The following is a 16027-nucleotide window of genomic DNA, read 5'->3' as shown; positions in this document are numbered from 1 at the left end:
GGCGTGCCCGCGCCGTTCTGGCACGGCTTGCCGTCCTTGACCAGCACGGGCACCGCCACGCGGCGCGGGGACGGCGGCGGCGGCGGGCCCAGGCCGGCCTCCTGCTGCAGCTGCTGCGCCGCCTTGTCCTTGGCCTGCCGCTTCATCTTGTAGCGGTGGTTCTGGAACCAGATCTTGACCTGCGTCGGCGTCAGGTGGATCATGCTGGCCAGGTGCTCGCGCTCGGGCGCCGACAGGTACTTCTGCTGCTTGAAGCGCCGCTCCAGCTCGTAGACCTGCGCCTGCGAGAAGAGCACGCGGCGCTTCCTGCGCGGTGCCACCGCCGCCGCGTGCAGCGGTGCCAGCGACTTGGCGGCGTCCGCGATGCCCGTCAGAGACCCCATGCCGGCCACGCTCACTCCCGCCGACGGCCCCATGAACCTAGAGACTGGGGAGGGGCCCAAGGGGAAAGCCGGTGAGCGCCAGGCCTGCTGGGAGCCCGTTCCCGCCGCCGCCCCGCTCTCTTCGTGCCGCGACGCCGGCGAGACCCCGGCTAGGTCCCAGCACCCCCCGCGCGCCCTGGCTCCGTCCCAGGACCCCCCGCGCGCCCCCAGCCCCGTCCCAAGACCCCCCGCGCGCCCCCGGCGGGAGCACGGGAGCCCCTGCCCCGCGCGCGCCCCGGCCGTGGCGGGAAAAGCCCGCCCCGTCCGCCTGCCCTCAGTCCCGCGCTCCTGGCCCCGCTCACTTGAGTAGCGCGGGTCCGGGTTGGCGCCGTACCAGCCGGTGGCCGCGGCGGCCGCGCCGCCCCGCATGCCGTCCGTGTAGGCGGGCAGCTCGCCCATGCCGCCCAGGCCACCGTTGCAGTAGCCGCCCATGGCGCTGTGGGGGAACTGCGAGACGCCCGGCGGCATGTGGTAGGTGGCGGCCGCCGCGGCCGCCGCCGCGGCCGCCGCGGCCGCCGCGTTGTGCCCCGCCATGGCGTGCGGAGGCTGCACGCCCGCTACCGCCGCCGCCTGCGAGGAGGGGCCGGGCGGCGGCGCGCGGTAGGCGGCCGCGGCCCCCAGGGGCGCCCCCAGGCTGGGCGGCGCGCCGTCCATGGCGCCGCCGAACTTCTTGTAGGTCTCCTCGATGGGGCTCAGGATGTCGGACACGGAGAAGGGCGTCGTGTGCTTGGGGCTCAACGACATGGCTCGGCGGGCGGCCAGGTAGGGAGCCCGGGGCGGGCGCGGCGGCCGCTCCTCGCCGCCCCCTCGGCCGCGGCGGCAGCTCCTGTGAGAGGAGGCGGCGGCGCGGCGAGCCCCCCGAGCTGCGGGATCTGGGGTTTATTTTAGGCCGGCGCCAGGTTTACGACAGACTCGGGGGGCGGAGCAACATCCGAAACGAGCAAACAATGGTCATTGACATCTTTTTCTCTCGCCCCCCGCCCCCATAATGGAGGCGAAAAAGATAAAGGGGGCAGTTGGGTGTTTCTTGAAAAGATCACCCCCCTTTGCTTTCTCCATCCCTCGCGCCTCTATCCTGGCGGTTCCCCCAGCCCTCGAGCACCAGAAATGGGAACTCCGAGGCGGCGTCGGGGCTGGACGTGAAGGATTCCGCCTTTCTCCCCGTCCAGACCCCAGTTTTCCTTAAGTGACTTCGTAGCGAAGTCCGGTATAATTGGGGGAGGCGGATGTGCTGCTAAGTTGAGGGGGTGGGGGCGGTGCGGGGCTCGCCTCGTCCTGTCCAGCTACCAGCCCCTCACTCGCTCCATCATCTAAAGTGTTAAAAAAAAAAAAAAAAGGCTCTTGGGTCCCACCATAAGAGCGCATAAAGAGATGAGGTACAATGACCGTCCTCTGCCATTGTAAGGCTTCTAATTTATGCATCTTTAAACCCTTGAGCATCATTTTGTGGGTAACCAAACGGGCACTTCCAAATTAGCTCAAAGTATCCAAATCCAAAGAAGAGAGAAGATACACACACACAGGCACAAATACACGGAAGCTAACTTGTAAGTATTCTCTTTTTACTTTGTGGGGATGGAGGTTGGTTAAAGGAAAGAGGGTAGATTTTTACTTGTTAGAATGTTTCGTGTTTAATTTGCACCTGTAAAGTTCTTTACAGCTTTCTTTCCCTTTGTTTTTTTCTTTTCTGTCTCTAAAGAAAGTAAATATCCAACTTAGAGTTTATTCTCCTCTCACTACCATGATCAAAAAGAAGAAAAAGCAAAGAACCCCAAATCCAAATATTTCTAGCAGTTCGAAATACATCCTTTTGTTATCGTTGGAAAAATATAACCTTTTCAAAAACTAAGAAATGGATGCAGAAATCAGGTGAAAATGGTAGTTTCTCTTGAAAAATACAAAACCATAGATAAACTGAGTTTTAAAAAACTTTGTCATCCTTTGAGTTGCAAATGTACCTGCATAGCAAAGAACTTAGACATTGTGAACTCTTCACCAAATGCTGAACACGACAAAGACAAAAGAACTGTGCAAAGCATATTGACTAAATTTTGAAAACAATCTTGCAGTTTAAAAAATAGTAACGGGGAAACGAAAATACAATTTTTAAGTTTTCCTGGAGACTGGACGAGAGAAAGAAAAGCAAGGAAAGTGCTTTTCTCAAGCAAGATTTTATTGTTAAAAAAAAAAAAAAAAAAAAGAGGAAGAAGAGGAAAAGCATGTGTGAAAACGATTCCAGTCTAACCTGACAGTGCATGTCTTAAAGGCAAGAACAGTGTTACCTATTCCTTTGCCTGTTTGCTTTCAGCCTTTTGGTTGGAATATCTTTGGTGGTTTTTCTCTTTTTATCATTGTTTTTCTCTCTTAATTTTTATCATTTTTCTCTTTTAATCATTGTTTTGTTCATTTCAGTGAGTTTTGCAAAGAATCTGCCCTCTCTGGTGGGTGGGGAGAGACCAGTAGATATGGTCACCTAGGGGGAAGAAAGTGTCAACCAGGCAAGTGTGTAGAGTAGTATTTTAAAATACAAGAAGAACAAAAGGCAAGCTTACACAAATTGTTTGCAGATGTCAGTTATTGACTTAGCAAAATTAATATTGCTACGATTTTAACATGATGCTACTTTTACAGGTCTTTTCCTCAACTTGAAACACTTGGGCTAGGTCTTCATGCTTACCTGCACTGGAATTGCCTACTTAATTTTTTAAAAAATTAATGATACAGAAAGGAGCATCTGTCTGTGTATTTAGGTGGTTGCTGGAATCCTGAAAATTGCACTTTGGCTTTTAAGGTTTGGTTTGATTCAAATTGTATTGTTTACTTGTATTAGCTTAAATGAGAAGTAGGAAGTCTTTCATTTCAAACTTTCCTCAGAGACAATAGGGTAAGTAAAACTAGTTGTTATGACATCTGTGGATATAAGAGTCACGTGTGAACCATTATATTTTATTTTTCAAGTTCAAACATGGTTCAGAAATGAAACCCATTATCGTAATCTTCATGTTCATTAGTTATCCAAATTGAAAAACTGTTTATAATTACAGTTTTTCTTCCGGACCATTATTATTTTCTCTGTTTCCAGGGTATACATTTTCTCTCATGTAATTTTCTTTATAGAACTTTGGGATAGCATAGCAGTTCTTATCAAGTGGTTATACTACAGGTTGTTGCTTATTTTGTTTTTCAACTGTATTGAGTCCTTCGACAGGTGCATTTACATCTAGAAGGCTCCTCTGTCTTTAAATAAAAAAATACTTTATCGTATCTGGAGGCTCTCTGCAAAGAGTCACTTTCTGGCTGCTTGGGCACTTGATACCCCAAATAGTACTCATTCACTGGAGGTGAGCAGTTCTGAAAAAAAAAAAAAATCCCTATCAGTTATTCATGTCTCATTCTAGAAATTACATACTTTCATGCTGTAACATTATTTGGATGTGTGCAGATTCTGAAAATAGATATAGTGGAGGATGTATATGTACATTAATATACAGACACAAATTGAAATAATCCAGTTGATATCCCATTAAAGATTTTCATCAAATTCAGTTCACCAGATTATTGTCTGCCTAAATTATGTATGGAAATTTATACTCTGTAGATTCTTAAATACTGTTGACCAGATTGGATTTCAGAGGAAGTGTATTTCTGAGGAATGTTTTCTTGTTGGGTTTTTTCCCCTTAAAAACAATGTTGGCCCTCAGCAAAAATATGCAAATACTATCAAAAGGGATACAGTGAAAAGAGATGTCCCTCCCACTCTTATCCTCCAGCCTCCCAGTTCCCTTTCTCAGAGACACTCTTACCTATTTCTTCTGGGGTAGTCTATACATCTTGAAACATACTACCATTTTACACACAAGGGGTAGCATGCTTCCTAGTTCAAGTTTTTGTAATTTTACACATCACACTTCTCATTGGAAATTTAATAAATGGGCTGCAGCAGATAAAGTAAGCTTTCCTAGACAAAAAGGTTCCGTAGGATCTCTTGGACTTCTGACAAAACTGTGGTATTTATTGAAAGTCTCTGATGTGTTAGTTAACCTTAGGGCCAAAAATATTTGGCAAAAAACTTCTGAAGTAGGAGCCTTCCCCAGATTTGGGATTTGCTGTTGTCAGACAGAGGCTCAGAGAAAAAGGCCTGAGAGACGTTGAGAAACCTCCTGACATATCGAGCCAGTACTTAAAGGGAAATGTTGTTTTTCTAGGGTGGCAAATAGATTTCTAATATGTCCCAAATTTCCTGCTAAAGACAAACTCTGTTTGAAAATATAACTTTCTGTTTGATGCCCAAGAAAATGAGTATCTTTTAGAAATGAGACAATTGCTACATTGTGCTTAGTTCAAAATAGTTGTGGAATAATTTGATTAATAGAATTCTCATTTTGCAGAAGTAGCTTTAAAATATCATCTTTGCAATTGGGAGGAAATAAAGAAACGTATCAGGATGATAATATTTTGTAGCAAAATTAGAGGTTATAAAGAGGAAATAAAACTGCTGTGGAGATGAAACACAAAATTTTTAAAAATTATTTTTAAAATTTTTGCTAATTTAACCAATTTCTGAAATTTGTTTCCATTTCTTTTAAATTCTCCTAAAGACTTTGTTTTAAATGTTCATTTCAATTATTTCTAATCTCTTGCAATAACTTTACACTTGTATTTATATGACTTTGTTATCTCTCTCTCCCTCTCCCAATGGAGGACAGTGGAGGGAAGGATTTTCACAGTATCTATGTGCCTGCCTGCCAAGCTTCCCTCTCTTAACCCTCAGTCCATGGATCCATGGTGCACTGAAACACAGCTAGGGACAAGGGCCGAGGAGAAATGGGGATCTTTCTCCTTGAGAGTCGAGGAAGAAGAGACTAGAGAACTTGTTACCACCCACCTTATTCCCACAGTCATCCTCTCATATTTTTTTCACAAAATGCAAACTCCTTGCAATTTAACTCCTAGTTAAAAATATCTTGTCAGCCTTTCCTGAGATTCAGATATTTTAGATTGAAAATAGCCTTCTGACCAATGAATATATTTTAAATTAGCATGATTGTGAGTATACTATGAGAATGAATGGAAGATGTTAAAGACATTATTGTTGTTGAAGTCATTATAATAATGAGGTCCAATTAAATGATTCCTAAAAAACAAGAACAAAGGCTAGCAGCCTCCCCTTCTAGGGTCAAGCTGTATTACTAATTTTTACGGTCGTGGTAGAGAATAACATTGGGCTACACCAGGGGTGTAAAAATATGAAAAATGACCAGTATGTCACAACGCTTTCACTCTAGGATTATGAGCTTGAGCTAGAAATTTAAATGTTTCTGTTTTTAAAATTATTTTTAGAGTAAGTGATAAAATACATGATATAGGAAACAATAGCAATATTAAAAAATACTTATTTCTGAATAACGTTTACTTGTATATCTTGCTTACACAGAAAGTTTAATGTTTTAGAATATAATAACATTTCCATTGAACAATATCTTTGACTTTTTTTACATGTTTTGGAATTTCATTAAGTGACTCTTTTATAGGAAAAAAGAATCCTTTGTATTTTAACTAAAACCGTATTTCTATTTATTTTGTGTGAGGAGCTAGTCATTCTAAAGGTTCTACCATATCTCTACACGTTCCTGACTAGAGTGAATGCATATAGCTTTTTAAAAAATATATACTTTCATAACTTTTTTCTCACACAGTCTCAATTTTTCCAAATCTAAGAGGTTCAATGAATTTAACATAGTCTCTTTCTCTCCTACAAGTTCCGTCAAAGCTGCATCACCTTCCGTTTACAAGTTAATGTGTAAGTGTCAGGGAAGGCATCAGTCCTTACATCTGAGTCAGATAATTGGGTTATTTGTTGCCATCACTTACTTGAAGGAGGAAGTCCAATTATCAACGTTTTGATAGATTGATTATTTGTTGTATGTATTAGTAAAGTTTTACTATATACATTTTAGGAGAAATAACTATGACAGTAATATAATTAAAGAATAACTTGCCCAACTTGCTCCTTTCTTGTTTTGTGTATTGCTAATATTGAGGAGATACTTGACAGATGTTTGTATGTATCTGTCTGCATTCTAGGCTGAGAATTGTGCTTGAGCAATAGGCTAGTGTTCACCTCATAAATCAACATCAATTTTGCTAGATTTTAAACAATTTAATTATTGGTTCCATAATTTGCATTAAAAAACTTAATATGAAATAATTTCATTAACCTACTTTATACAGACATTGAGTGCCATAAGGAGAACTGACTGATAAAAGTTGCTTCATAAGGTTTGTTTAAAAAAACAAAAACAAAAGCCTAATAAAATAAGTCCTAAACCACAACAAACCTGTCAGATGGACTTGAAAACGACTAATTATTGCCTCAAAACACCCAGTTTGTGAAGTAAACTATTAATGGGATCTGACTCTTCAGTAAACCTAGGTGTTTAAGTTCTTGGAAATGAAGTGCTAAATTTAACAGGTAGTTTGATCTTGTCACTGTATAGGGAATTACATAGGGCTAATCCTGAAAAGGTGATTCAAACTGGTTTTTTGCTTGTAGAAATAATGGAAATTTCACAGAAGTACCACAGGCCATTGAAATTTGGCCAAAAATGCCGAATAAGAATTGCTTGAGAAAATCAATACCGGCTTGAATGAAAGCAACTTGTCATCGGTATACAGTATGCCTTTAAAAATATGTAATTATCTAATAGAAGAAGTATGTAACAATTGGAGATCATCTCTTCCAAAATAAAAAACATATATATTCAAAATAAGTTAAAAAACAAATAAAAAACTAATTTAACTGTAAGAATAAATGGCAAACTTCAATGGGTAAAGGATTTTTAAAAACTACACGGTAAAAAAGAAATTTAAAGTTGAATTTATAATTGTTTAAAGTTCAATAAATCTTGACCTTTGAAGGGTATGTCACGGTTGAACGTTGTGAATAAGTTGGTCTAGGCATTAGATAATGAAATACAGGGTAATTGTTGTAATTTGCTTTCTATGCTTACTATTATAAACATATAAAATACTCTGAAAGATCTGAATGAAAACTATTTCACATATGAAGTTTTATTTTTCTATGATTAGTATGTATGATGATTTCTTCTAGAGTTAATTCTCCTAAATGTAGTATTTCTTTAGAATAATCAGTGGTAGTGCATACATGATTGAGCTACCATTGTGGACGTAATTGATAACAGACTGCCTTGATACAGTTCTTAAACAATTTGCAGAGAGTACAAGAGTGCTGGAAATGGTGGTTTAGGAATTTCTTTCTAAAGACACTGGAGGATCGAAAAGAAACCTGGGATTTCCAGTGCCCTCTGAAATCATTTTCACATAAAACTCGGGTTTAGCAGGTACAAGTGTTGTTTAACTGCTCATGAAAAAATATTTATGTAGCATCAAAAGATTATTTGGTCATGGATCTTAAATGAACACATTGCAGTATCTATTCTATACCTGTTCAAAAAGAGAAATGGAGAATGTTCTGTATATTAACATTGCATATGTGGTTGCATTTAACTACATAGGCAATAAAATAATATAGGTAAGTGCTCATAAAAATCAAACACTTTTCATACCCAAGAAAGTCTAATCACGAATTGTCCTTGGCTTTCTATGAATAGATTACCACATTTCCATGTGTTCGAGCAGTAAGTTCTAACACTCTCATGTAGATATTTTGACATGGAGACTCAGGAGGAATTACACGATGCAAAAAGGAAAAGCTTAAATATACATTTATTCTTCCTCTCCCTTGATTCATAAAGGATATGTGGCAGTTTATTAATAAATATATTTGTGTACTTTAAACATTTAGTAAGAATCAGAACCTCATAAAAAGGGATCTTGTAAAGAGAGGACAACACCAGATCAGCTCAATTAAGGTAATTGAGGGGTGGGGGCAAAATATTATGGTCCAGATAGGTAGCCTTCTGATATTCCAGGATTGAACTCCATACTCTTCAAAGAAGACTTTCTGAAAACCACAGCGTTGTTTGACAGTCTGGTGATTAGAAAGTTCTTATGTTGAGGCTAACTGTGTCACTGTAGTTTGCAGGTATCAGTCCTAGTTCAGTCCTTTGATGCCAAACTGTAAATCTAGTCTCTTCCCAAAAGCTAAGTATGAAAAGATAAATTATTATCATATTATCTTATGTTTTCTCCTTTTCATACAAAAAATCCACCAGAACGAAAAAATCTGGAGTGAACATATATGATTGTATTAACCAAGAATTTATCAAGTGATTACTATATGCTTAAGAGTGTCCTGAGTGCTTTAGAAAATTGAAAAGGGAGCCCCTCTGATACCAGAGAGAGGAAACTTGGCATCCGTATCCTAATCCTGGAAGAGTACTTTAAAATTATATGTACATATGTTTGTATTTGTGTGTTATTTTGTTTATGTACATATGTTTTATATATGCATGTGAATGTATATGAATTATATGTATATTACACTATATGTGTAGTATATATATGTGAAGTGCGTGCCAGGCTCTAAACAGTTGACTTACTGATGAGCTTTTAAGAACATACCCACTAACATTTATTAATCTTTTACTAACGTGCTGGGTATGTTCATGAACTTTAGGTGTTTATCTCATTGAATAGCTACAATAGAAGAGAACTTAAAGTGTGATCTATATTGATGGTGAATTCAAGTGAAAAATATTCTGAAAAGGAGTGGGAAAGAGATCCCAAAGAAAATTGTTTATACTGTTTTCCTGCTTCTCTACAGGATCAGGATTTATGCAATATTTGAGTGCTTATTGTTAATGGTACTATGCTTACCTTGTCAGACTATTTTGATGGCTATTTAGACAAAGTTTACAAACTCACTATTCAACTGGATATTTGTTTCGTATACGTTTTCTTTGTGAGGACAGCAGAAAGTTTGGAAGTTTCAAGTGACTGTAAGTAGAGCTAACAGAGCAGTGATAAAAGGTGTTTCTTTCCTATAGTTACTACAGTAATACAATAATTTCCTTAGAAAAAATAATATAATTTCTCAAGTTGTAGTGAGTTATAAATGATTTGTAGATTATAGGCATTAATTATTGATATCAGCCAAATATTATTAAAGTTATTAAAATGGTAAATAAATAGAAGCTTGTTGCAAGACAATTGAAAATAATATGGAAATCTATATAGCAATTCTTTCCAGTGGAAATACAATGTGAGTCACATATACAATTTAAAATTTTCTGGTAGGTGCATGAAAGAAAGTAAAAAGAAATTAGTGAGATTAAATAAAAATTTATTTAACCCAATATACCCAAATATTGTCAGTTCAGTATATAACCAAAATAAAAATTGAGGTTTTATTTCATACTAAGTCTTTGTGGGTTTGTTTTTTTTTTAAGATTTAATTTTTTTCCTTTTTCTCCCCAAAGCCCCCTGGTACATAGTTGTATATTCTTTGTTGTGGGTCCTTCTAGTTGTGGCATGTGGGACGCTGCCTCACCGTGGTCTGATGAGCAGTGCCATGTCCGCGCCCAGGATTTGAACCAACGAAACACTGGGCCGCCTGCAGCGGAGCGCGCGAACTTAACCACTCGGCCACGGGGCCAGCCTCTAAGTCTTTGTAGTTTTACACTTACTGCACATCTCAATTTGGACTAGCCACATTTCAAGTGCCTAGTAGTGGTGTGTTGCCCATGACTGTGCTCTTGAGCAGTGCGGCTCTGAAGCAGGGATCAGGAAACTATGGTCTCCAGGTCAAATCTGACCCTCTGCCTGTTTTTGTATGGCCCAGGAGATAAGAATGGTTTTTATGTTTATAAATGGTTGAAAAATCAAATTAATAATATGAAAATATATGTCAAAATTACATGAAATTCAAATTTCAGTGTTCATAAGTAAAATTTTATTGACTAGCCACATTCCTTCCTCAGTGTCAGAGTTGAGTAGTTGCAACAGAGACCGTATGGCCCACAAAGCTAAAATATTCACTTGCTTACCCTTTTACAGAAAATGTTGGTCAACCTCTGCTAGAGTAAAAGTGAAAGTCTCCTTCACAAATACCCAATCCCACACCTGTCTCCAGAAGTAACCACTACTAAGGGTTTTCTGTGTGTTTTTTTAGAACTGTTTTTTTAATATATGTCCATATATATATATACACATACATATATTTTATGGTTTTATTTCTTTATGTAGATAGAACTTACATTCACACTTAAAAAATGGAATGGTATCATTACATGTGTACAGTATTCACCCGTTATTCATGGGGGTTATTTTGTATTTCCTTCATGGCAGAAAATGAACATTTTAGACCTTTGATTCCTTGTCTATAAATAGGAAGATTCTACCTATATAATGGAATTGGCATGGAAGTTAGTAATAATTTAGAGCTAATGAAAAATTACCTGCACAGAGCAGATGTTCAATCTAGAGCAGCTATTCTGACTATGTCCAAGACCCCCAGTGGATGCCTGAAACCTTAGATAGTACTGAACCCTGTGTATACTGTTTTTCCTGTACATAGATAACTATGATAAAGCTTAATTTATAAATCAGACATTGTGAGATTAATAACAATAGCTAATAATAAAATAAAACAATCATAGCAATATACTTCAATAAAAGTTATGTGGATGTGGTCTTTCTTTCAATCCAAACCTATTCCTGAATCTGTATAACCATCCCTCACTTGTGGTAAATGGCTTGGTGTCACTGGTTTCAGGGGATCCCTTGCTGAAGCCTTCCTATAGGCTCAATGCTTTCTGGTGCAACACGTTGCTGTCAACAAGAACATGTCTTCCGCTTACAAGTGTAATATCTTTTCCATCTTAACTGAGAACATACCTTGCACTGTGGCCTTAACTTTTGCAGTTTGAGGTGTGACAGCTAAACCAGCACAAATTTCTTTTTCCTTCTTCACAGTATCATGGATAGAAGATTTGTTCTTACCATAGATCTTAGCAACCTCAGCATACAATTTTTTTTTCTTCATTTATTAAGTCGAGAACTTAATAACCTTTTCACTTAAAGGGAGCACTTTACAACTTCTCTTTGGCATATCTGAATTGCCAGCATCACTGCTCTTGCGATTTGGGGCCATTGTGCCCCAACCACTGCGCCACCAACCACTGTGCCACCGGGCCGGCTCCTGGCGTGCAATTTAAAACTTATGAATTGTTTGTTTCTGGAATTTTCCATTTAATATTTTTCAATCATGGTTACCATGGGTAACTGAAACCACGGAAAGCAAAATTGTGGATAAGTATTCTGTATTCTGATTTCCTTTCTTATTTTATATCAATTTCCACATCAGTACTTATACATATATTCCTTATCAATACACATAAGTGCTTTCACAGCGGTGCATGTAGACGTTCATCATTCTTTGTAATGATTACATTATATTCCATGATATGGTTTTATTATAGGTTATTTTATCCGTCTCCTGTTAATTAGTTTAAGCTCTTTCCTCTCCTCCCTTCCCTCCCCTTTTCTCTCTTTCTCTCCTCTCTGTTACAAACAGTTCTGCAGTGAACATATATGCAGATCTTTGTGTACTGGTACAAATATTTCTGCAGGATAGATTTCTAGAAGTAAAATTGGATCAGAAGGTAAGTTTATTACACATTTGGTAGAGGGAGCTAAATTACTCTCCTAAAAGACTATCAATTTGCATGTCAGCAGTGTGTTGATGTACCCTTTTTCCTCACATCTCTCATCAACACTAGATAATCATTAAAAAATTTTTTTACCAGTCTAGTTGTTTTACATACATAATTTAGTATCTCTTTAATATTCTTCTATTTACTCAAGTACTATTGCTCATTTAAAAAACCAAAAAGAAAAGAAAATTTACCAAGAAATATATAAAGTGTAAGGGCTCCCCTGAAATGACATCCAGAAATAACCATTCTTATGTATTCAAGCTAGAAATTTTAACTTAGGATTCTAATATATTTGCACTTGTTATTCTTCTTTGAGAGGAAAATAGCATAGAAGAAAGCAATTATGCTTTAGAATTAGACTTCAGTTGACTGTTTCTCTGCCAAACTGTAAAATTTGGTGGCAAAGTTTACTTAACCTTTCTGAACTCGGTTTTCTCATCTGTAAAATGTGGAGGTTAAATTAAATAGGTTTACTAGATGAAATCTCCTGTCATAGCTGTTTCATAAAATGTTTGCTTTGTTTATTGTTTCTTTTGCTCTCACTGCTTTCTTTCTGAGAACAACAAAAGCTACACTGCTTTCCTACTGAAGGACACCTCTGTAACTAGCGCAGTATTTTGCATATAAAAGGCATATTTCCTAAAATATATGTTTTATTGCAGAGGTTGACAACCCACGATACGTCAAAGGAGATAGCTGAGAGGTGACGTAAGTATAGTAATGGATCTGGACTTGTGGAGAGAAAGATTTATTCCTTTGAGGACTGAGTCTTCTCACCAGCCCCTGACACCTCTCTTTCACTTAATCTCCTTTTGTTCCATGACATTCTACAGCCAAAATGTTGAATAATATTATCCTTCCTTTTGGGAAATCATGAATCTTCAGGCATCAAGGAAGTATGTCTTTCTGTTTTCCTTTTGGAAGAAAATCAACTGTATGATCCTGGAATCAACCAAACTGAAAAGTTGCTTATGCAAATAATTTGCCTTTAGACAGTTCTGTGCCAAGGTAGAAACACCTTGAAGGTTATGTCTTGGAAAAATCCTAGATAAGGACTGCAATATTTAACATATTGTATGCTACTGGAGGACATCTCTGTAAATAGTACAGTAGTTTGCATATAAGTTTGTTCTAGTATTGTTTGGCTGCTAAACTAACAACTGCAGAATCTGTGTCTAGAGATGGAATGGATTTTAGCCCTTTTCCACATGTACATGAATATGTGCTCTATCCACTCAGTCTCTCATCCGGTAAGCATTTGTGCATTTCCCACCACATGCCAAGCTATAGATACAGAGAAAGAGGACAGGCTCTGTCCTCAGTGAAGCCCCCCCCCCCCCCCCCCCCCCCCCCCCCCCCTTAGGAGGAGGTAAGAGGGAAGGAGAGAGAGATAAGTAAGCCAATATCTACTATTTGTTTTAAAAAGTGCTATCGTAATTATTCATGATGTGCTATGGAAGTACAAAGGAGGGACCCCTAACTCAACCTGAAGAGAGGAAGTGGGTTGTGGAAGATCAGGGAAGGTGACCTGGCTGAGGTGATATATGGGGTGAATTTTACAGATCAGGGAGTTAGAAGGTGGAAATGGTATTCCAGAAGAAGAGCATGTTCAAAGGCACAGAGGCAGTTCAAGTCAATGAACATTTAATGAATGTCTGCCATGTGCCAACCCCAAGAAAGCATGGAGTGTAGAGGGAATGGCGAATGGCTGTATATGACTGGAGCATAAAATACAAACTGGGAATTATTGGGAGGTAGAACTGGAAAGTTTGGCAGAAGCCAGATCTTGAAGAACCTTGTACACCATGCTAAATAACTTGGACTTAATCCATAGAGAGCCGCAAGACTGGATTTATGTTTCAGAAAGTTGTACTGGCATCAGTCTAGAGAATGAATTCAGGAATACTAATGCTGGAGGCAGGGCATCCAATTAGGAGACTATTATAAAAATACATGCAAGAATGAGGGCTTAAATTAAAGCAGCAGCCATGGAAATGAGGACAGATATGAGAGAGATTCAAGAGGTGGAATAGATATGTCTAGAAACCTAGGAGTCATCATATACAAATCTCTCTCCTTTATCCCCTTTAGCAGTTTTAGTCCTATTAATAAATTAAAGAAATGTACAGCCCCACATAAAAATTCATGCCATTAATTTGCATTTAAACTTGTATTAGTCACAACCATTTTTTTTTAACTGTTCTTTATTTAAGTCCCTTTTGGTAGTTGTTAGGAAGATTGGCCCTGAGCTAACATCTGTGCCAATCTTCCTCTATTTTATGTGAGATGCTGCCACACCATGGCTTGACGAGCAGTGCTATGTCTGTGCCTGGGATCCAAATGTGTGAACCCCGGTTGCCAAAGCAGAGCACATGAACTTAACCACTACACAACCAGGCCAGCCCCTATTCACAACTATTTTTAGTTGCACAACTATTTTAAGTTACAGGAACCTAACTTGAAGTAGCTTATGTGAAGAGGGGCATTTATTTGAATGATACCGGGGTTGGTCTCATCTAGCATGCAGCTGGATGTCAGGGACAAATGAAACCAGAAACTCAAATGTTACCAGGATACTCATTTCCTGACATCTCTCTGAATGTTGGTGGTATTTTTTCTACTACAGATCAGTTTCCTCTATGTTGCAAGAAATGGCCAGCAACAATTTCTGGGCTTTCCATTCTGTGATTCCCTCTTCAGAGAGTGACTTCTACTCTAATCCTAAAAAGGAATGATTGGCTCAGCATGGGACAAGTGCTCTCCCACTGTGGCCACTGTTCTATGATAGGCAGCCACCACTAGAACTATTGAGCTCCAGATATGTGTGTGTTTGAGAGGGTATGCTTAGAGAACAGCCTGCAACTGGAGGGAGGGGCAGGAGAGACAAAATTAAACATGGCCACCAAAACTTGGTTATTAAATCCAATAGATTTCATCCAGTACCTTTTCTTTGACTTCTGTGCTATAACTGATGGTAGTGACCACGTTTACTTTCTGGAAAACTTCTTCCTTAGCTTCTGTTGCTGTTTTCCCTCTGACTTCATGTTCATTCTACATTCCAAAACTGATTCCCCTTCCTTTTCTTGCCCCTCACAGTTAATGATGTTCAAAACTCAGTCCATGATATTCTGATCAGCAGATCTTAAACTTTTGCTAGGTAGATCTCAAGCTGGTTGCTGCCACCACATTCCTATGTCTTTACTTTTTCTGAGTATGCAACAGGCAAGGGAAGAGTGCAGTTGGCTGTGCCACTTCTCTTCCAGTTTCCACCAGACACTTTGCCACCAGCTCATATCTCTGTTGATCTCTTGGATTAAGAAGAGTAAAGAGCCAGTCTTTTCAGAAAGACTCGATTCCCCCACTGTACATTCAGAAAATCCATTATTCCTATGGTTTTAGTAATGTCTCTCTGTGAATGACTATTTCCTAACTATCCTACTTCCAGGATATGTCTTGTGATCTAGTCAGCCTGGTCTTATTATCCCATGGACACTCCAAGCATAGTCCTACCTCCTTGTCTTTGTTCCTGTCCTCCTCCCAGCAATCCATGTACTATTCATGTATCAAAGCCCAGCTTAAATTCTCTCTTCCATAAAGACTTTCCCGGCCACTCCATCCCTTTTGGTCTCTTTCTCTCTACTGATGCCCTATTCCAGCTTATAGTTTCTATTACTTGATTAAATTTATCAATTAAATTTTTCATTTTTTGTTATTTTGTAATTTTTGAAGAGTGTTATGTGGAAAGAGCTGGATTCTTTTTAACTTAATGAGATATATTTGACATAACGTTCTACTTGTTTGAGGTGTACAACATAATGATTTGATATATGTGTATATTGTGAAATGATCACCATAAGTTTAGTTAACATCATCTCTCCACACATAGTTACAAATTTATTTTTTCTTGTATGATGAGAACTTTTAAGATCTGATCTCTTAGCAACTTTTGAATATACAATACAGTAT

The 16027-nt window shown here is 39.3% G+C and overlaps 1 protein-coding gene across 1 annotated transcript in view; it reads right to left on the bottom strand.

Moving 5' to 3' along the window:
• The window catches only part of NKX2-4 (NK2 homeobox 4), a 1716-nt gene extending 538 nt beyond the window's left edge, over window positions 1-1178 (bottom strand). Inside the window, exons 1-2 of the mRNA XM_046678244.1 lie at window positions 725-1178; window positions 1-427 (exon numbers count right to left, since the gene is read on the bottom strand). Coding sequence (XP_046534200.1) covers window positions 1-427; window positions 725-1166 — 869 coding nt within the window. The 5' untranslated portion in view covers window positions 1167-1178. The remainder of the gene's footprint in view (window positions 428-724) is intronic.
• Between the last annotated feature and the right edge of the window lie 14849 nt (window positions 1179-16027).

This window comes from Equus quagga, chromosome 12 (assembly GCF_021613505.1).
Source record: "Equus quagga isolate Etosha38 chromosome 12, UCLA_HA_Equagga_1.0, whole genome shotgun sequence".
NCBI classification, from domain to species: domain Eukaryota; kingdom Metazoa; phylum Chordata; class Mammalia; order Perissodactyla; family Equidae; genus Equus; species Equus quagga.
Note: the sequence above shows the minus strand (reverse complement) of the source record. Positions and strands in the feature narration are given on the sequence as shown.